This window comes from Chenopodium album, chromosome 21, assembly GCF_948465745.1.
Source record: "Chenopodium album chromosome 21, dcCheAlbu1.1, whole genome shotgun sequence".
NCBI lineage: Eukaryota > Viridiplantae > Streptophyta > Magnoliopsida > Caryophyllales > Amaranthaceae > Chenopodium > Chenopodium album.
This window is the reverse complement of record NC_137854.1, coordinates 37,156,952-37,179,451: the sequence shown is the minus strand read 5'-3', so window position 1 is coordinate 37,179,451 and position 22,500 is coordinate 37,156,952. Positions and strand designations below refer to the sequence as shown.

The window sequence follows — 22,500 nt, the reverse complement described above, 5'->3', positions numbered from 1 at the left end:
AATTAAATGATTGGGGAATGAATGATGGAAATGTTGATTCTGATCAAGTTTCAACGATGCAGTGATTCAGACTTTGATATTGGACCTAAATATTGGACTACTGAATAAATTGGAATGAAATATCACTGCAATTTGATAAGTTGAATGACAGTATGAGAGATTCAGACTTGAGAAGGGTGGGTTTTTCCTGAGTCTGTATCAAAGATTTCTGTGGATTAGCAGTGTAGCTCAACATTTGAATGTATGAAGAAGATTAAAGTTGGTAAAACAAACAACTACATCGAAAACTCGGAATTAGTTGAGACATTAATACATTCTTATTTTCTTGCAACTTTCTATGTTACATCAGACTATATCAGCTGTATTACTACATCAAACGTTCAAGTATGACTATGTTACAAACTGTTTTACTAGGTTTACAACATCAGACTATGACAAGTTACAATGGAAATATGGTTAGGTTCATTTTATTCTTGTAATATGCATTCTTATTGTGGAAGACTTACTATGTGACTATGTGGGATCTCCTAGTCAGTGCAGCAGCGATACATGGTAAATTTCTCCATGGCACGGCCACATTCTGCACAAACAACCTTATCTGGAACGCTTCCTGTTGTGCCTGGTAGAATGAGACGGTTGCAGTGGTGTGGTGTTTGGTTCTTTTGCAAATAATCGATTATTGCTTGCACAAAGCCTTTTGCCGGGACATCTTCTTTCCACTCATCAAAATTATTCAAGCACATCATGATGGTCTCACCCTTTGCTTTGGTCATCTCTGTTGCCCCCTTGCTGATCAAAGCCCACCCCTGATCACCTGCATCAAAGCTCATCATTGTTACTATCTCTTGCATAATGGGGTCATCCTGCACCGTCTTTCCTTGTTGCACCTTGGAGTGCCACATGCTCTCTAGACGCACCCAGAAGTACCACACTAGAGTTACATCAGGCAGTACATGGCTAAAGCCCTGTGCAGTAATCTCATCATTAATCTTACGGATTTTTTCCTTGAGGTTGCTTTTACCAACATATAACATCTCGAGTGGAATTTGAGCAGCCTGTGCAGTTTCATGCAGTTTGGCCGTAAATTTCTTTATCCATTCCACGTCTTCTCCTCCGTACAAACATATATATTTCTGTTCTTGCATCTGTTACAAAGTAGGACTCATGAGCTGATTAAAAAAGAAGATTTCATGCTCTTACAACATTAGCTTTGCTTTTGGTGTCCTGCATTAAACTAACAGCTATCCTTCAATCTTTATTGTTTGCATGACTGACTATTCGTTACACTTTTACATTACATTTTTATCTGCTTGATAAAAAATGCAATTGTACATGCATAATAGATGCTGGTCAATCATGTCATATATCTGTAAGTTGAGGTTTTGCTTGTACAGTATAGAACTATAATATAAGCATTATTATAAACAATGATAAACCATGAATTTAAGAAAAGGAAGCATTGGACTGTCATACCCATTGGAAGATCATTGGTTCAATGGCATCTGCCAACAAATCGAGCCTCCATTTCTCTTCTGCCCAAAGAGCTTCTTCCCTTGTTCTGGTGAAAGGAAATGCCAGACTCCCCCAAATCCACATCATGTATAGAGCATTGGGGTTAGTGACTCGACCTTGTGGATCCAGGACGACAAGCATGGGTTTCTTGCTGAAGTGCCACACCTCCTTTATGTACCTAAGAACTGCAGGGTCAATCAATGAAGGGTGATACAGAGTGTACCAAGGCATCATTGATCGTAGAGTTTCAAACTTTTTTTGTTTTTCATCATCCCAAGGGGAAGATCTGTCGACCACCGGGAGCCACACTACTTCATATTGACTTTCCACCCTTGCTGGGTGTTGCCTTGATTCTTGGTACATTTGATCAAGAATTGAAAGTTCTTCATGAGATAAGTCCAGGTCTGTAATTAGTAGTAGAACATTTCTTCTCCTCAATACATCTATGCTTACCTGTATGGGAATGTGTTGAGGTCAATGCAATGCTAAGCTAGTCTTTTTTCAGCTATAAACTGCTCAATTCGTAACCTTAATCATAAACTTCGCAATCTTTTGTGTAAAATAAAGTTTAGTTATAGCAACAACAGATAGGAGCAGAGGAGTAAACAGTAAGCAAACCCTTTTATGTGCAGAACCATCCCAAAGGGGCAGTTGATCGTCCTTGGAATAAATCAGAAGCCTGAGAATTTTCATATTGTCAAGATGGGGTGTCTCAAATGTGCGAATAAGCAACTGGTATGCTTCTATGTGTTTCTTTTCATCTACATTGCACAAGAAAATTTAATTAGTCGTGCAGAGTACATGCAATCATGCATAATATGTACATAGTATACCTTATGTGCATTGTGATTGTTTCAATGCATATTACTCAACAATTGGTGAAAGGTAATATCTATTAGATTACTTAGATATAGTATGTAGCTTTAGCTTACCAATGTGTTGGTAGCAGAGATCTAGCTGCTTTCGTAGATGCTCATATATGCTGCTGACCTTATGAGCTAAGCTTGACAGCTCCCAAGCCTCTGTTGTTGACGATATATACCTGATTTTATCCAAGCATTATTTTAGCATATTGACTGCTTGTGAAGTTTCAAGATGAAACGCAAAAATGGATAAAACAAAAACTGTGAAGTATGATTTCAGGTAACAAAATGTTGTTATAAGTTTGAATGTCTGCTGACTTGTTTAGCACTTCCTGAATAGTTTATCTGCATGTATAGTTCTCTTCATAGATTTTTCAATGATGGCTTATAAGCATCATATCTAAAATAGATATTATGGTAGGTTTCCTCAATTACTTCATCCTAAAAGAGAGCATAAATTAGCATGTTCCTTCTAATAAAAGCTTAAGAAATGTTCAAATCATGATCGAGTAGTTGTTACAGATTGGACTCATGAAAGCAAGGGGAGGATCACATACTCGTTACTCATGCTTATTAGACCAGCAATTTGTGATGCACAGGCCAGTATACTCCTGATGATCCAGTAAGCAGCTGTCGGGATCAAAGCATCAGCACTTTCATATACCGGTGTATCTGCAGTTATGTACTGTGGTGGGAGCTCCTTGAATTCCACGATACATTTGGTAACGTTTACCATGGCTCTGATTAAATTGCCAATTGCTTCAAACTTGGGTTTGAGGCTATCTGGGTGTTCCATTATCTCGGGAAGTTGCTTAAGGATTGCAACAGATTTTGCCAATGAGTTTACAGTGTAGAGTTGGGCAATTAACCAGAAATCACCATAATATGTAGCAAAGGCTGCGAGAGCAAGGGCCACTTTTGCATCCCAAGAGTAGTTTGAGACCATGTTGAATATTGATAGAGTTGTTGAATGTGCATCTCCACTTCCAGAACACTTGCAAATTATCTGCAATAAGAATATTACTCCATATTAGGTTTATCCTTATCGGTTGATGTCTTATTCTAGTTTGTTTTTATAAGAGCAGACCCACTGGTTCTGATACACTTAATCGAATTATTTAGCAAATTCCAATATGGATCCTCTATGTTTTAATACATTGCTATATGCTGCTCTTTTCGTTATCTGCATAATATATGAGATTTTCTTGTTTCTAGCTAAACAGCTTTTGAGATTTTAACTAACCTCGTTAGAGATTTTGTTTATAGTGAATGCCAATAGTTCTATCAGCTCTCCATAGCCAGCTTGAAATGCCTTGTCATCTAGAGCATCCATGTGTGCTTGATCTTCCTGTTGCATGTTCAATTGCAGACAATTCTATAATCAAAGCAGCCAACTTTATGTGTATCACAGATAATATAATATATGGAGTTGCATAACATGAAATTCTGTACCTGAGGAGAGCCAGGGACGGTGGGTGCAGCACGGTAAAAAATGTCCTCAATAATGTGAAGTAGAGGTTTCACATCAATATCACGGCCATCAGGGGAATGTGTGGCTCGAAGTTGGTTCAACATTGTTGTGTCATCAGAAGCCGAGAACAAATGTCTATCACCCCTGAATCGATGTTTCCTGCCAGGTACAGTAGAACTTGCCATTGTTTTGGCTTAAATGGGATGTTAATAAATGAGCTGCTGATTTTATATTTCTCCTTCTATACCTTTTATAGTTTCATCTGATGGTTAGTTTTTGGAATAAAGGTCAAATGAACCTACTACCTTGCTTGTTACAGAGTCAAAACTTTTGATCAACTGGCAAGGTTAAGAATTTTATGATAAGAACTTGACTGGCTTTGTAAGTTGTCCTTGCTTTAAATATAGATAGTCTGAAGATTCTTATGCTAGGAAACTCGAATGGTTTTGGTACTATTGTTGCCTGAGATAGATTCGTCTTGAACACCCATTTCCCCTTTTTGTTTGTAATTTGATGGTTATACTGTGAGAAATCTAGGACTCTTTATTCTGAAAATCTAACTGATCACAACTTTCACATAATTTAATTGTACTATTTAGCCTGAACAAAAGACTTCATATAGGTTTTTCAGCATATTTCTTGTAATATGACACTAGAATCTCCAAAGCAGCAACTCTTTCCTCTTAGGAGACGCATAATCAGAAAACATGCTTTTGATCATAATAAATACACAATAATAGTGGGTTACCTTTTGTTATGAGCATGCTATATTTAATTTAGGTTATAGAACGAAAAAGCTGAGAAGATAACTGAAAAGAGAATTTCTTATGTCGAGGATCAATCTCTAAAGCTGCTGTATTATGCTTCTAATTGTGATATATTATGTACACTTAAAAGTACGCTTTGCATATTAATATTGTACTGTTTCTTTTGTCAAATTGCAATACAACATGCATATCCTGTTCCATGACCATTGGCTTTGCCCAATATTAGTGTTGAATATTCAGAGGAACCTAATTATTGAGGCTAACTCATTTTTTTATGTGGTGGTGAATTATCTCCGTTTTAGACGAAAATTTGCTAGGGTACTTAGGTGAACTGCAGAGAAGATTCTCCCATCCTAGCATATTTCAGTAATTTCACCCAACATGTCCATCTGTTTTTGTAAGGAAACCGAAAATGTTTCTAGTTATGCTGAAAATTACTTAAAATAAGTGTTCTTGAGATCAGAGTGGACTAAAAATCCGTTCCCTGAGGATCATCTACCCTGCCTTAGCTGCTACAAGGATCTTATTGCTTTCTGAAACCTCATGCTTGCTTGCGCTTTTGATGTCTATTATGCTGTAGCTTTTTACTGATTAAAAAGTAGCCTTAGGATCATTCAAACAATATCTTTGCTAGCATTTATAAAATCCTTGCTCAATGTTACTTTAATCCGAGGATGAACTGACATACAACTGATACAAGTACTATTTAGTGATGAGAGTCCTAATTAAGGATCCATGTATGCGATAAAAGATAATGTTTTTCAATTACTGCTGGTCTAAATCATTGTCTAAAAATATGGATCTTATCACATGATCTGTAATGTCCATAGTTCTATTAGAAGAGTGTATCATTCAGCATGCTTGTTATTTAGTTTCATGCACCAATTACTACTGATGGCATGATCACCATTTTATCAGAAGAAAGGCGGATGAAGAATGCATCAGCTGTACAGCTGTACTGCTGAAGCAGCAGGAAAAACCTGGACTGTGTTGTCTGCACTATCTACTATATTACCAGGTATGTATAGCTAGGTATTTTAAGCTATTACCTAAGCACAAATAGAAATTTTACTCTGCATTGGCTTTATTGCTGCCTTTTGAAACAGCTTGGAGCTATTCTACCTTCATGGGCTTCATCGAATCTGTGGGGATGATTCTTAGTTAGCTATCTATGGTTTTAGTAGCAATGAATGTTTGACAAGACATTGAACTGAATTAACCTTAAACAATACGGAGTGGGTTTTTATTAGCTACATCTTCCTAAATACGGAGTTTCAAATATTGTTACTTCCACAGCAGTTAGAAAGTCGATCATCCTTATTTGGAAAACCTACACCACATCATAGGCAATAAGCTTCTCCATTGGACGCTTGCACTTACCACAAATGACAGTTTCTTCCATAAGCTCTTTATTGTATCTAGTCATTCTTGAGTGGGAGCATGGCTCAGTTGGGGGTGGTTCCTGAGAAAGTCTAATTGCATCTACCAAACCAATTTCTGGCAGATACTTTTTCCAGGTTGAGAATTTACTCAAGAACTGAGTCCATTCGTTACCATGAAGCTTTACAATATCTGCTGAAGAACCCCTACCAAATATCATCCACTCTTCATCGTGATCATCTTTACAGGTATCTAGCAATGCTTCTACCTCTCCTAGAATATTTTCAGTGTCAGTACTGGTCTGTTGGAGCCTGAGTTTTGATCGTCTGATACTTTCAAGGCGCTTCCAAAACAAAGATATCTTGGACACAGTAAGAGAGTGACTTAGCTTCTCTTTCTCTATGGAAGAGACTATGTTGCTTATTAGAACACTTTGATTTGTCTTACCAACATAAATCACCTCAAGTTGTGCACCTAAGCTTTGAATATCTTTAATCTCTGCACTAAACTGTCTTACCCACTCAAGCTTACTGCTTCCGTAAATGCAAATTGTTCTTCCTTTTTCTACCTGACATTATTATTAGATCACAGTCAGTGTTCAAGTTAACAGCAATCATATCAGAACAGCGTTCAAAATTTCAGAGCAAAGATCATACCCACATGGTGAACAAAGGGTCAATACTGTCGAGTAAGAGTCTCAGGTTCCATTTTTCTGTTCTCCACAGTTCCTGTTCTATTGAAGCTGAAAAGGGGTATGCTTCGGCACCCCAAATCCATACCATGTCAGCAGCATCGATATTAGTTATCATACCTGTAGGGTCCAAGGCAACCATAATAGGCTTTTCATCGAATTTCCATTCCTTTTTTGCATAGTAGATTGTAGTTGAGCTGAGTAACCAAGGTTGTCGAATTGAGTACCATGGCAAGGAGTTTGATAAAATATTGAAGATGGTGACTTCATTGTTGCTCCAATTTTCGGAAGTTGATATGGGGATCCACAGGATATCATAGCTTCTATCTTGCTTATCATGTAGAGGATGATCGTATGTCTGCTGAACCAGTAAAAACAATTCATGTACGGGCAGGAGTTCTGGCTTTGAAAACAGCAGAACAACCACCTTGTTCTTCAGTGAGGTGATTCCAACCTGTCACAAGAAGGTAAAACCCTATTGAAATCCCTTGGAAAATAGTTGATATTATATTGCTCCGATCAAGTAGCAGTAAGTACAAGAATGGAGGACATTTATTCTCTTAACTCTTGGATTTTCACTGCTGCTTTAGCCCACAAAGAAGCTAAATACGAAATATAACAGTTAGTCTTTAGTTGAAAGTTAATTAAGTTATCCTCAGGTTATCATGAAAATTTTGAAGTAGCTCTCTGAACCTTTTCTTGTAATTAACTTAAAATTATGATTTGTAATCTTTCAATTCTTTTCGTTCATAATAAATCAATACTCTCTATGATGTTTGTGTACCTGTATCTTCTGAATACTCTTGGTCTCAGCTTGGATTAGTATGCATGATAAGTTTCATTATTAAGTTTAATCTTATGTGGTCATATTACATATATTCTTGGTTACTTAGACTACATAGAATATAGATCACCAGCAAGTCTAAGGTACAAGAAGAATATATTTTTCTTTTGCTGAAATTTTGGGAATAGTAATTTAAAAGATAGGAAACCTTTGCTTGCAAAGATGATTGCTTTAGTGGAAAGTTATTCCTCAGTCCAAACAACATCCGAAGGATCTCTTGGTTATCAATGTGCGGCTCCTGTAATTCATTCATAAGCTTCCTGTGCATCTTCTGCTCTGCATTTTGAGCCAGATAATGGACCAATAGTCATTAAGATAAGAGTACTACCTCGGTCTGGATCTAGTTGTCACACTATTAGTTTAAATTACACTATCAATTTGACTATTTTATACTTGTAATTACTAATTTACATATATTCTAATTGACAGTCAATTTCTTACTGAATGTATTCTAGAGACTATTTCATACTTGTAACTACTAATTTACATACCTGTCTGTTGTTGGCAGGCATCTACCTGTGTTCTAAGCTGAGAGCCAATGCCGTTAATCTTGCTTCTTAAGCTTGCGATCTCCCATACAGCACTTGATATTGAATATGGATCCCTGAAGTCAAAAATCAGGCTTAACAGTCAGTCTTATTTTCCAAAAGTTTGGCATAGAATGTTTTTTTCTGTATATTCTTGTTGCAAAACTTGAAATATAAGCGCTGGTAGAAATAAATATGAACTGCATAACTGAAAGGAAAGAGGGTGCACTTGATCATCTTCGATGGCTCTCAAATTTGTGACGATAGAAATGCTGACAATAATGCTCCTGATGATCCAATAAGCAGCAACATACATTAACGATTTTGTTGTTGTAACAGTATCACCCTGCAGTTCTACATGGGTTATTGGTAGACCTTCAAACTGTGAAACACGCCTAATGACTTCTACTATTGTTTTAACTAATGAGGTCAATGCTTTAAAGATTGGCTCAAAAATGTTGCTGTCTGGAAAATGCTTAAGTAATGCAATCGACGCAGCTAACAGATTCTTGTTCTGCGACTGCATTATGATCCAGAATTCGCCAAAGACTGTTGCTAAAGCTGAAAGAGCTAGAAGCAGTTTTGCATCCCATCTATAGTTCCCAAGTAAGTCAAATACACTTAATGTTCTTTCGTGCACATTTTCATCTCCATAGCACTTGCAGAGTATCTGTCATTTTGTATATTCACCACGTTAATCACCTAAATAACAGGATTCCCTTCGCCCCAAATTGAACTTCACACTAGGAAGTGGAAAAGTGAAATGTGAGTTCTTTTTGCAACACCCATAAATAGGAAGTGCATAGTTCATTTTGGGACGTAGGAAGTAAAGAAGGTGAGGAGATGTGAGTTTGAAGAGAAAAACCTCGCTTGATATCTTATATATTGAATCTTCTAGTAGATCTTGTGATTCTTCTACCGCGGTAATCAGATCTAGGGGATCCTGCTGCTGAACAAACACCTGCCCGTGACACCAGGCTTAGTTACAGCTATACTTGTATCAATGTATCATAAGTTTTTTTTTTTAGCTCTTTTCGCCCTTTCTGTGCGTCATTTGGATGATGGAACTAACAGTCATATATGCTTAGTATTGTTAATGTCTATGTTTAATGTTTCTTGATACAGCATAGGCACAAATGTGTGGCAGCAAAAGAAGTAAACTAATTAAGTGGACACATGAATAATTAATTTGGCAAGCAGTACAACAACAACAACAAAGCCTTAGTCCTAAAATAAGCAGGTGTAAGTTATCTTAACCACTGAAAGAAATTGCTAGAAAGAAGAGAGCTAAAATTTACTTGTGATGCAGTAGCGCGATGCATGATTGTTTCAATGACTCGAAGCAACATCTCTGAATCAAGTTCGCGTCCATCTGGATCATGCATGATAAGGATCTTCTTGATGAGGACGTCTTGCTCTGAATAGGATGAGGACTCTATGTGAAAACTTTCGCCGTAGAGGTAGCTCAAGGCCATCAGCCAGTGACTACGACTTATGTACCGAGTTTATTAAGTGACATGTAGGTATGGTATCTATGCTCTGCTGCTTCTAATTAAAATTGGGTTGCTGTTTTGGGAGAACATAGTGATAAGTAAAATAAGATAAAGATAATTAAACAAAGTGTAGAGTTTTTCATTGTAAGATTTCATCCAACAAGGGGTAAGGTATATAGCTAGTGGCATTGCTGAAAGATCACAGTATTACATTAGGAAACTTTTGCTTTATTATATTTATTTTTCACTTTAAAAAGTGTATTTGTGCAAGTTCTGTTTTAGTATCTAAAATTGGGTCTTCCAAATCTTAACAGTAATTAGTGACTAACCATATAAAGTAAAGTTAAGGATTAATCCCATCGTTTGTTACTATAATCTAAAAGCGTTTAGGTTTTGATATTTGATCATACAACAACATTGGTTTTAACTTTTACAATTATAACCGACTTTACTATAATGAACCCGGCCTGTCCAACCTTGAAGTGCAGCCGAAGTGGATAACCAAATTATGGCTAGGGCCAAAGCTGACCAAGCCCAAACGGCGAGTTGACCCAATAATTATACGAATGAAGTAGATCAATGTTCCATAATAATCTAACTAGTAATAAATTAGATTAATTATCATCTAATCTGAATGTGATATATCAGTGTAATTTACGTTTCTGTAGACAAAAAAAATAAAGAGGCACTCTTTGTGTTACTATCTTGTCATTGTATAACCCTTTTTGCTATTCCAAAGAACAAAAGGTATTGAGGAATCAGTAATTTATTGGTAACATATCAATCTTCAAGAACAAACATCACTTTCTTTATTTTTATTGTGCCTAAATGTTAGTGATATGGTCCTCCATAAAAATTCTTGCCTTATTAAGTGAAGAAAGAATAGTTGATGCCTAGGCCGGACAAATCCAAATTATCAAGATTACCAAAAGGAGATCTCCCCTTTATTTTACACCTTTCGTTCTTTAATATTCTACTCAAATCAATGTTTATAACCCGGATATTTTTTTTAAATTAAGATGGAGTATTACATAGATTGATCCAAGAGGTTAATTACGGATTTTAAAACACCCTTTTGTACATTTTTTTTAGTGCACCATGCATGTACTCCCTCCGTCCCTGAAAGAACGACCCATTTGACCTAATTTTAGTCCCAGAAAGAATGACCCATTAGCATTAATCCACCAATTTGCAACAATATTTGTGCAAAATTAGCTTTTCCATATAAAATTTTGTTTTTCCATGTACTTTTATTACTACCCTCCGTCCCAAAAAGAACGATCCATTTGGCCAAAACTTTGTCCCAAAAAGAATGACCCATTTGCATTAAACCACCCACCAAATTGCTACAATATTTGTGCAAAATTAGCTTCCCCATATAAAAATTTGATTTTCCATGTTATTTTATTACTTTCTCTCTCTATTTTTTTTACAAACCCCATGTAAATTTATCTTTTCAATATACTTTTACTTCTTTTTACTTAACTTCCTTAATACCCGCGTAATCAACCCAAATGGGTCGTTCTTTTTGGGACGGAGGGAGTATTTCTTTCTACTTTTTTATAAACCCCATGTAAATTTATCTTTCCAATGTACTTTTACTTCTTTTTATTTAATTTTATTAATACCCGCGAAATCAACCCAAATGGGTCGTTCTTCCGGGGACGGAGGGAGTATAATATGATTATTTATGTTGTCTCTTGAAAGTTACAGTAGCATAGTCGAACATAGCCAAATACATGTCTCAATATACAGGTTATGTCTAAGTCCAACGATACCTGCTAAATTGAACGATATAGTTGGAGATACTTGTGTAGGAAGCTTCTCACAAATCTCACCTTCTCAATTATTGCTTTAAATTAAATGCATGATTTAAGTGTTGGGAGATTTTCATATACACTCGCATATAAGTTGTATTCAAGTGTATTTATTACTCAATTTGATAATTTTTGCTCATATTTCAATCATCAAATGATTGTAATCTTGGATGCACCTTACATCTAGGTGTATTGTGTATATAATAATGTTCTTTCAATCATTCGAGTATTTCAATAAAATATTTCTAGTGTAGAAATACTCGTTTCTATTTTAGCTAATTTTTTTGTTCAAACTTCTGTTTTAATTTATCTCCAAATATACATAGTACGTGTACTTAGAGCTGTCAAAAGCTGACCCAACCCGAAATACTGACCCAAACCCGATTATTAACCGACCCGTCTGAACCCGGAAAAATGGTGACCCGAACCAGATCTGACCTGACCTGAAACCAACCTAGACCCAAGTTAACCCGAGTATTTGAAACCCGAACATGAACCGACCTAGAGATGACCCGACCCGAATATAACCCGTAAATTATTGACCTAAATCGACCCCGACCTGAACCGAAATTGTCCCATACCCATTTTAACCCGTCAAAACCCAAATTTAATCCGACCAGTTACTAACCTGACTTGAATTCAACCCGACCTGTTCCTAGCCCGACCCGAATTTAATCCGACCTTTTACTAAATTTAACCCAATCTGTTACAAACCCGACCCGAAATCAATGCGACTTGTTATTGACCTGACTCGAAATCAACTCGACTTATTATTTATACATCTTTATTACTGTAGATATTGACTAGCTAAATAAAGATATATGCTAGATAAAATGTAATCTACTAAGTCATAACTTCATAAGGCTAAAACTACTCTATGTTAATATTGAATGTATTTTATCTTTACTTGAACTGAACCCACAAATTATTTACTTGAACCAAACCTGACTAGAACCCAAGAATGACTCGACTTGAAAATGACCCGACCTAAACATAACCCGCAAATTATTGATTTGAACCGAACCCGACTTAAACCCGAGAATGACCCGACCTGATATAACTCGCAAATTATCGACTTTAACCGAACCCGACTCAAACCCGAGAATGACCCTAACCCGTTTTAACCTGAATTTAACCCGATCTATTGTTCACCCGACCCGAATGTAACTCGATCTGTTAACCCAACCTAAACCCGACCCAAACCCGATAACCCAACCCGACCCGCATAGGTTACGACATTAACCCGACATGAGTTGACCCGACCCAAACTTACCCTGTTCATTTACCCGAATTGACAGCTCTACAATGTACTGTGTAAATAATCTATAGATTTTTTTTTTTTTTTTAAGGGAATAAACTATAGATCTATAGCTAGAAAGAATACAGTACACTTTTTGCCTGACCAAGTTTAACATACATTTCGACATTTCGTACTTCGTATAAAATTCTAATGGTCTATTTTAACACATTAAATCTAATTTCAGAAACCACTGCAACATTGCATTAGTTTTTTTTGTTTTTTTTTTTTTTTTTTTTGAGACAGGCTGCAATGCTGCATTAGTTATTCTTAGAACATCTATCGATAATATAACATGAAATCAGATCATATTAACTTTGAGGGCACCACCTGCTTAGCTAGCTAGCTAAATGACCTTACAAATAATATTGTTTATTAAGCTTCATTTGATGCATGACAATAAAACTGCCCTACAAAATAATGTACCAACTTTATAACCACCTTTAATCTACACTCATTTTTCATTCTCCAAATTAATTTAGATACACTTTATGTCCATTTTGAAACACTTTGGAGACATAAATTTTGTAGAAGTGAAGGAAAGGATTTTGTGAGGAGTTCAAACTACACCTCTCCTCTTTTAATGTCACCAACTTTGTCCCTAACAAAGTTATTGAGCTATTAGAGATAAGGTCCAACTTTGTCCTCAATCACTTAATATTTAATTATTCCTTTTTTCAAGTTAAGAAGACTCCAAAACAAATGTCATCACGCAACTCTTGAACTATGGACAAGACGAGTGTACAATGCTCATTATATAAGCTAAGGGCCTGTTTTTATTGACTGAACTCAGCTGAACTGAACTGAACTAAACGGAAATCAGCTGAACTGAACTGAAATCAGCTGAACTGAACTGAAATGAATATTTTATAAGAGAAGGAAATTAGGAGCTGAACTGAATTGAGCTGAACTGAACTGAATTGAATTGAACTGAACTGAACTGAATTTCAACGTAAGAGAACAGGCCCTAAGTATGTATAATGTTAAAAAAACGATATGAATATGTCAAATTACATGTATTACATGTTACACTTGTGCTTCTCGCATTTTCTTGAGTGCACTCAAATATAAAAATTCGATTTATATATGGATATTGGATTTTTTTCGTTCTGATGGATGAATTGTGAAGGGCTAGACAATTGTATGAAATGGCATTGCACGTACAATCATATGCATTGATCTTTTATCACAACGCCGTAAAAACTTTATCTAAACAAGTACCTCAGATAAAAAAATTTCTTGTATATTGGTGTATGCCAGAGTTTTGAAATGTGCAAATATTGTTGTGTATGTGCATGTGTTGACTCAAATCTTTATTAAAAAAAAAAAAGCGTATGCAATTATCACATATTAGTCTATCATTAAAATAAAAAAAATGAAAAAAAAAATTTTTATTACTCTATTTGAAATATTAATCAATGTGGTCATCATGTGTAGCTATTAGGACATGTTCTCTTATGTTGAAATTCAGTTCAGTTCAGCTGAGTTCAGTTCAGTTCAGCTCCTAATTTCCTTCTCTTATAAAATATTCATTTCAGTTCAATTCAGCTGAGTTCAGTTCAGTTCAGCTGAGTTCAGTCAATGAGAACGGACCCTTACTCTATTTTAATCGAAAAAAAATTTAAGTGTATAAATCCAACTGTTTTAATTTTCTTTCATGAAGATTGTGCTACATTACAGTATCACACCCTAGCTAGTACAACTAGTTTTTTTTGGTAACCTCATACAAAAGCCTAAAATGTAAAAATAATTTACTTTTAACTACTCTTGGATTAATAGATTTCAGTTCAGTTTAGTTACAATCAGTTCAGTTCAGCTCCAATCAGTTCAGTTCAGTTTAGCTTTTAATTTCCCTCTCACATATTATATTCATTTCAGCTCAATTCAGTTCAGTTCAGTTCAGTTCAGCTCCAATCAGTTCAGTTCAGTTCAGTAAATGTGAACAGGCCCTAAATTGATTGACGACCATATAAGTTACTATGATGTGTGACGATTAATTTGAACTGAGGTTGAGATATTGTGACAATTTATTTTACCATTTAAAATGTTTCTACGTTATGATAATGGACACACAAATTTGATCGAACTGCCATTTGGTAGCAAACTAGTATGTAGTAGGCCACGTACTAGTTATCTTGTGCCGTTATATCCCGAAACTTTGTGTAATCTCGCTTTTGGTTCATCTCGAGTGCTTCGGTTCATTTGGCTTCTCTTGGTTCGGTTCTTATGGTGGTCCGGGCTCTGCAGCTGTTGGTTTGTTGCAAGACCATTTCAATGTTTGGTTCTCTTCGATCTTCGTGTACTGGTACTTAGTGTGTGTAGGTTGTTGAGTGTTTTTGTTTTAGTTAGTATTAGGTTGTAATTCTGTTTTTCTTTAATAATACGTTTTGTTATAAAAAAAAAAAAAAAGCAAGGAATACCAATTAGGGCCTGTTCACATTTACTAAACTGAGCTGGGCTGAACTGAACTGATTGGAGCTGAACTGAACTGAACTGAACTGATTGGAACTGAACTGAATTGAGCTGAAATGAATATTTTATGAGAGAGGGAAATTAAGAACTGAACTGAACTGATTAGAGCTGAACTGAACTGAACTGAACTGATTGGAGCTGAACTGAACTGAAATTAAGTAAATGTGAACAGGCCCTTAGTCAATATTCATAGTCATTGACAATGTAATTATGGAGTTTTGAAAAAACATGGACTATATGTCCATTTATAGTTAGAGAGATTGACTTTATAGTTTGTAGTTCAAATTGTGGATAGGTTGGGATTGAAATTGGTCATTTTGGTCTTGTATTGATGTTTGAAATGGACTAGCTTAGCTAGATAATTTATTTGGTCTTTAATTTGTCAAATGACAACTCATACAAAGAATTCTCATGCATGTGAGCGATTGAGGAGAGAGAAAATAAAGATTAGTACGATTTAATCATGCACAATATTATTAGAGCATTCAGGATTAATATGCTCTGTATTACTGAATCAAGTAATAAAAAATATAAATTACATCTTACGATATATAGGTTTAAAAATAATATGATGATGAGATCTTTCACCGAATATTACAGCTCATGCAAGCATCAAATCATTTTCATGTATAAAGTACAACAACTACAATTATGAATGAAGGCTTGTTGAGGTAATTGCAAAATTTCACAAAGGATGCTTATTAGGGCATAGAGAACTTTTTCCAGTTTTCACGAATAATTTCTAACGTCATTGAAAGAGTTAGTTACACATGCAAAATTTATGATATTAGGCATGAACTACGCAATGGTGGTGGTGTTGTGTGTCAATGTCATATTGTCATGCATATAAGACCATGTACGAGTTGTTTGTTTCGGTATTTAAGTAGTAGGGTCATAAACGACCTTGAAAGCTACATATAAGTTTATAAATTCCCTCTAAATTTCAAATGAGATACATTGATTAATTGGTCCAGTGCTATCATAATTAAATTTCAAATCACCAAAATACCATAATCACTATGCCTTGAATTTTTTTTTTTTTTTTTTTTTTTTTAAATGTAATGCCTTGAATAAATAGTGACAAGAAATTTATAGTTTTTCTCCATACCTTTTTACTACTTGTATTCGTAAATAGAATGAAAAGGAGGTTCAGATACCTTTAATTTAAAGACTTTTACAATTAATAAAAAAAATTTAAGCGTTGATTTACATTAATTAACTTCTAGACTCACGGTGAGAAGGCCTTATGTGTTGTGTCGAAAATAAAACTTAGCTTAATTACTCAACTGTTCACCACTTCACCTCTAAAAAATATACAAGTAATAAAAAAAAGACAATTTTAGAGCAAGACTTAAGTTAAAAAAAACCTAGCCATTAAAAAAAAAAAATACTCAAACCGTTAACCGTAATTCATCCAATTCTTTATTCTTCTCATCTTGAATCTTTTTGTAAGACACTAAGGGTCTGTTCTTATTGACTGAACTCAGCTGAACTGAAATGAATTGAGCTGAACTGAAGTGAAATGAATATTTTATAAGAGAAGGAATTTAGGAGCTGAACTGAACTTAAATGAGCTGAGTTGAACTGAAATGAGCTGAATTGAACTGAACTAAATTTCAACGTATGAGAACAGGCCCTAAGGGTGTGTTCCCTTCAGCTTCAGTTCAGTTCCTAATTTCCTCCTCTCATAAATTATTCAGTTAAACTTAGTTTAATAAATCAGAACAGGTCCTAAAAGTGTAAAATCAAAGCAGGAAAAAATAAGGATTATCTATTCAACAAAAAAAAAAAAAAAAAAAAAAAAAAAAAAAAAAAAAAAAAAATTATTAAAGAAAAATATTAGTAGCGCATTATATACCCCATAGCAAAAAAAAAAAAAAAAAAAAAAAAAAAAAAAAAAAAATATACCCCATAGCATTATGGAATTTAGCAATGGTAGCTGATTAGTTAGGTGAAAAAACTTATACTCGTACTGTAGTAATTAAGATCAAAGCCGCCATTAATTAGTTAGGTCTTGAGTATTATTGTTACATTTATTATTGTATAAGGTATTTTATTTGCAGGTAAAACACGTTGGACTGCCTTAAATCAAGGAATCTATATGCTTAGCCGCTTAGGCTTCTATTTAAGTTCATCCCTAATTTGAAGATTGTCAGCATTAAATGATACAATTATATCAATACAGTCTTTCGAACGTTTGTTTATGGTGATAGATTATATATATATATATATATATATATATATATATATATATATATATATATATATATATATATATATATATATATATATATATATATATATATATATATATATATATATGCATCTAGTTACACGATGTATCCATGGGTATTTTATTCTCATTTTGATAATAAATCTTGATTTAGTTAGATGTACTATGCACTCCGTGTATATACAAAATTAGTTTATGGGCACTTGTTGTGATCCAAGTATGTTTTTGTGGCTAACAAAATTAAATAAAACCATAAAAGAAAGAGTGGTTCATAAAGAAAAAAATTTAATTTCTTTATTTTTGAAATGTTTAAGCTAAGAGATAGCTTGACAAGTGTTCATGGACATGCACTTGTTAAAAATACGGATATTATAACAAAAATATGTTCCATTCAGTTTATTAAAGAAAATATGAAATACGCATTTAATTTGCTTATTTTATATAGCACGTGCAGCTAACTACGTTATGTAGCTGCTTGTAAAAGAACAAAATAATCCTTATAACACTGACCGAGTAATTCTATAACAGTGGCTGAGTAACCCCTATAAGTAACACTAATGAGATAACACTAACGAGGTAATACCCATAATGGCTAGTCACATGCAAGGTGTGACCCGCCACATATATTAATTTGTGTATTGTATTAATCGTCTAATCAAATCAAACCACATCATATCATATTAAATCAATTTTATTTGTTTATTTATTCATAGTATTTATCCCCATTCATGAAAAATTACACATTAATACTAATGACATATATCAATTGATATTTATTTTCTTTGAGAGAGGGAGAGTTATTTATTTTAAGAACAAATGTATCAATAATGTTAATGTTAAATTAAATTTGAAATCAATTCAAAATAGATTAGAAAAACTCAGTCCAATACTGGACGTAGCCTAAACACAAATGATCTCAAACTCTTTGCCTCATTTTTTAGGGTCACGTGTCCATATTTCATTTTTAATCATTAAATTCATTTCTAAGGTTAACTAAACACTTATACGTACTATCAAAAGTTCATATTTAAAATTTATAATAGCTACTCGTAGTTATTTTATGGTATAAAATTCAACAACACCCCACAATATTATTTAGACAAAATTAAAGCTACAGAATCTTCTGGGTGTTGGATAATATAACAAAAAATAGAAATATTTACTTGAAATAAACATTAATATGACGCCCCAGGGTGTTCATTAGTAAGATCCTATAAATTTACACAACTGCAACTAAATATGGTCAAAATAAAATCGATGAACTGTTCAAGCTTAAAACAATTAAAACGACACATGTAGAGCCAAGTAATTAGCAACATTAATTCCTGTCAAAAAAAAAAAAAAGTTAGCAACATTAATTAGCGATTTTTAATCACACCTACCTATTCTTCTATCAGCTTCTTGCTTAATTATAATGTACTCGTATTTATTAAAAATTTACTACAAGAAGTGGTAGTATATTCATTATTACTATATCATGCAACACGTACGTTGTCCTAATGTCCTCCATGCAAAGGGACATGAAACTTCCACCCTCTTTTTCCAGCTCACTTAATTAAGTTCGATTCATAGAATTAATTTAAGAAGCTTGTGAAAGAAATTCGGCAAACAATCTCAATCAAAGGGTGTCTATCAGATTATAAAATTTATTAAAATCTCAATCAAACGGTTGGGAGATTGATTCATTAATTAATTTTCTCTTATCAATTATCACAGTACTTAATTTGTCAACTAACATAGTTAATTGTAATGTTAGTTAATGTTACTTATTTGATATAGACGAGTGTTTTGATGTTGATGGATAGAATTGTGATGTTTCATCAGCATAGATGTTTATACACAAATATAATAATTTTACTCTGTATTAAATTGAAGACCCATATATACCTATCAACATCCATTTAATTCAATACCTTTTATCAATGTAGTACCCTCCCTCCGTCCCCTTTTGATAGTCCTTTATGGGCAAATTTTAGTCCCAAAATATTCACCCCATTTTGCTTTTTCCAACAACCATTAATATTAGGGAATTTTGACTTTTACCACCTTCAAATAACCACTTAATTGAATTTACCAACTCCAAAAAAAAAAAGATTTACTTTACCAACAACAAAAATTCCAAAACTTTGATTTTACCACCAACTAACGGATTCCGTCCATGAATCCGTTAGTAGGGCCCACCTTTTTGATGTTTCTTCTTCATCTTCCCCGATTTCCATATCAACCCAGTCAACAACGAAATTAACTCACTGTGGTTGGTCGGAATTTCGTGTGGGGGAAAGGGAGGGGTCGGAATTTGGTGTAGACTAGGGAGGTGGTCGGAATTAGGTGGTGGTTAGGGTTTTAGGAGTGCGGATTGGTGGTGGCTAGGGTTTTAAGAGTTGTTGGAATTAGGGGGGGCTGTATGGGTGGTCGGAATTTGGTGGCTAGGGTTTTGAGGTCGAAAATTGGTGGAGAGGGGGGTCGAAATCGATGCGGTGTCTGTGGCTGTGCGGTGCGATTGGGGGGTTTCAGGGGTCCTTTGGCAGGTGCGGTGCGGTGGTAGTGGTTAGGTGGTGGGTTGGTCGTAGCGGTTAGGTGGTGGCTAGGGTTTTGAGGTCGGAAATTGGTGGAAAGGGGGTCGAAATGGTGCGGTGGTTGTGGATGTGCGGTGCGGTGGTAACTGTTAGGTGGTGAGGTTGGTCTTAGCGGTTAGGTGATGGGGGCTGGTAGCGGTTAGATGGTGGGGGCTGGTCGTAGCGGTTAGGTGGCGGGGCTGGTCGTAAGTCGTTATTTGAAGGTGGTAAAAATCAAAATTTCCTTAATATTAATTTTTTACCAAAATTCCCTCCAATTTGCAACAATATTTGCGCAAATTTAACTTTCCTATATAAATTTTGTTTTCCCATGTACTTTTATTACTTTCTCTCTCTACTTTTTTGCATACCCAATGTTAATCTACTTTTTCAATGTACTTTTACTATTATTATTTGTGTTTATTAATTCCCGTGAAAAATGTTCATAAGGGACTATCAAAAGGGGACGGAGTTATGTATGTTATTTATTTTCACATTACTTAAATAAGTTTTAGTAAATAGTTAACCTTTGTAAAATATAATATGAGTCTAGTTAAACAAAAGTTCAATAAATAAGTTTACTATGCACATAAATAAATATATAAGCTGAGTTAGCGATCAAGGAGAACAAAACATAAACAATTGAAATTTTAAATTTAGATCATTAAGTAGGATAGACAGAAAGTTAATTCATCAGCAAATCAAGTCCTTTCGGCCATTTAGGTCATATTTGGACGAATACATTATTGATTAGGTAGCTTTTTTATACTCCCTCCGTCCCAAAAAGAACGACCAATTTGGGTTGATTACGCGGGTATTAAGGAAGTTAAGTAAAAAGAAGTAAAAGTATATTAGAAAGATAAATTTACATGGGGTTTGTAAAAAAATAGAGAGAGAAAGTAATAAAATAACATAGAAAATCAAATTTTTATATGGGGAAGCTAATTTTGCACAAATATTGTACTCCCTCTGTCCCAAAAAAAACGACCCATTTGGCCAAAACTTTGTCCCAAAAAGAATGACCCATTTGCATTAAAACAGCCACCAATTTGCTACAATATTTGTGCAAAATTAGCTTCCCCATATAAAAATTTGATTTTTCATGTTATTTTATTACTTTTTCTCTCTATTTTTTTACAAACCCTATGTAAATTTATCTTTCCAATATACTTTTACTTATTTTTACTTAACTTCCTTAATACCCGCGTAATCAACCCAAATGGGTCGTTCTTTTTGGGACGGAGGGAGTAGCAAATTGGTAGGTGTTTTAATGCAAATGAGTCATTCTTTTTGGGACAAAGTTTTGATCAAATGGGTCGTTCTTTTTGGGACGGAGGGAGTAAATAATAGATCAATCAATGATTTTGAAAAAGCTCAACCCAAGTCAAGTTAAATTAATCCATATTAGTTTTGTAGAGTCTGTATTCCCTTTGTTCAAATAACTTTTATGGTATACACATAATTACGTACGAGTAATAAAAGTATTAAAAAAAAATTGATACTTTTTCTAACAATATTTATTATTGATGTTTAATCAAATCATAGATTATTTTATCTATACAAAAAAAATTTACACAAAGATATAGTCAAAGTTGATACATTTTGACCTAGAAAGTTATATGTGTGTAATACAATGCAAAAAAATTACATATTCCTTAGTAAAACAACGGGATTATTTACATCATCTAGATTAAGCTGAAGGGAAAGGAGCATAAATAATTAAGTGTCTATTGACAACATCACTGTCTTTTATTCGAAGTATATAACATTCATTTGTCATTAGAGTCGTAGTCAACGTTTCACATCTTATGATTGTAACTATATCATATCGTGTGTATAGCAATGTCTCTATTACGCAATTACAATATGCCATAACATTATGACACATTAGACGATTTAGACCTAGATGACTATGATTTATGGGTAATTGACCCTAATTGTCTTAACTCGTAAGTTACTAAAATCAGAATAAGTGTATACTACGTATGAGGTTTTAGTTATTGCCCCTTTTCTGTTGTAATAACACGCGTGTGTTACAGTTGGTAGGATTGTTGGGTTAGTTTCTGGTGAAATAGTTTACTTTGATAGATGTCAATGATACGAGTACAATACTCCCTCCGTCCCTAAATTACATACACTCCGTAGTATATAGACCGCGTCATCAAATGGTTATTATCCTTATCAGTCTAAACAATGCGGCAATGTTTAGTGACGTTTTGTTTTGTTCTTTCAAAATATTTCAGATGAAATAATAAATTCAGGAGTTGAAAAATCTTATGGGAACTAGTAAGAGTTTTGATAGTAGTTGGCAGATTCATGCATTAATCTCTTAGCATGCGGCTGATTAATTAATTCCCTACAAATTAAAATCTATCTCTAAAATGAAATGCGGTCTAAGAAATTATATGGACTACCTAACTTAATTGGCTAGCTAAGTTTAGTAATCCATTTATATATCTTGACTTTTGTAGTTTTGTTTCTATGAATTAAGGTTTTAATGAAAAATATTCAATGTGATATTAAAATAAGTTTATAATAATCATCATTAATTAAAAATGATTCATGATAAAGTTCATCC

General features: G+C 34.3%; 2 protein-coding genes across 2 annotated transcripts; both read right to left on the bottom strand.

Annotated features, from left to right (window-relative positions):
* Window positions 1-268: 268 nt before the first annotated feature.
* On the bottom strand, window positions 269-4,161 carry LOC145601317 (protein SIEVE ELEMENT OCCLUSION B-like). Its single transcript, XM_081657316.1, has 7 exons — window positions 3,828-4,161; window positions 3,619-3,723; window positions 2,933-3,381; window positions 2,445-2,554; window positions 2,131-2,273; window positions 1,474-1,965; window positions 269-1,145 (listed from the first exon to the last, which is right to left on the bottom strand). Exons 1-7 carry the CDS (start codon window positions 4,029-4,031, stop codon window positions 528-530), a joined length of 2,121 nt encoding a protein of 706 aa, XP_081513442.1. The 5' UTR covers window positions 4,032-4,161; the 3' UTR covers window positions 269-527.
* Window positions 4,162-5,291: 1,130 nt separating this feature from the next.
* LOC145602273 (protein SIEVE ELEMENT OCCLUSION C-like) lies at window positions 5,292-9,618 on the bottom strand. Its single transcript, XM_081658455.1, has 7 exons — window positions 9,354-9,618; window positions 8,921-9,016; window positions 8,265-8,725; window positions 8,020-8,132; window positions 7,677-7,804; window positions 6,650-7,138; window positions 5,292-6,561 (listed from the first exon to the last, which is right to left on the bottom strand). The coding sequence occupies exons 1-7, from the start codon at window positions 9,528-9,530 to the stop codon at window positions 5,944-5,946; spliced, it is 2,082 nt and encodes a 693-aa protein (XP_081514581.1). The 5' UTR covers window positions 9,531-9,618; the 3' UTR covers window positions 5,292-5,943.
* Between the last annotated feature and the right edge of the window lie 12,882 nt (window positions 9,619-22,500).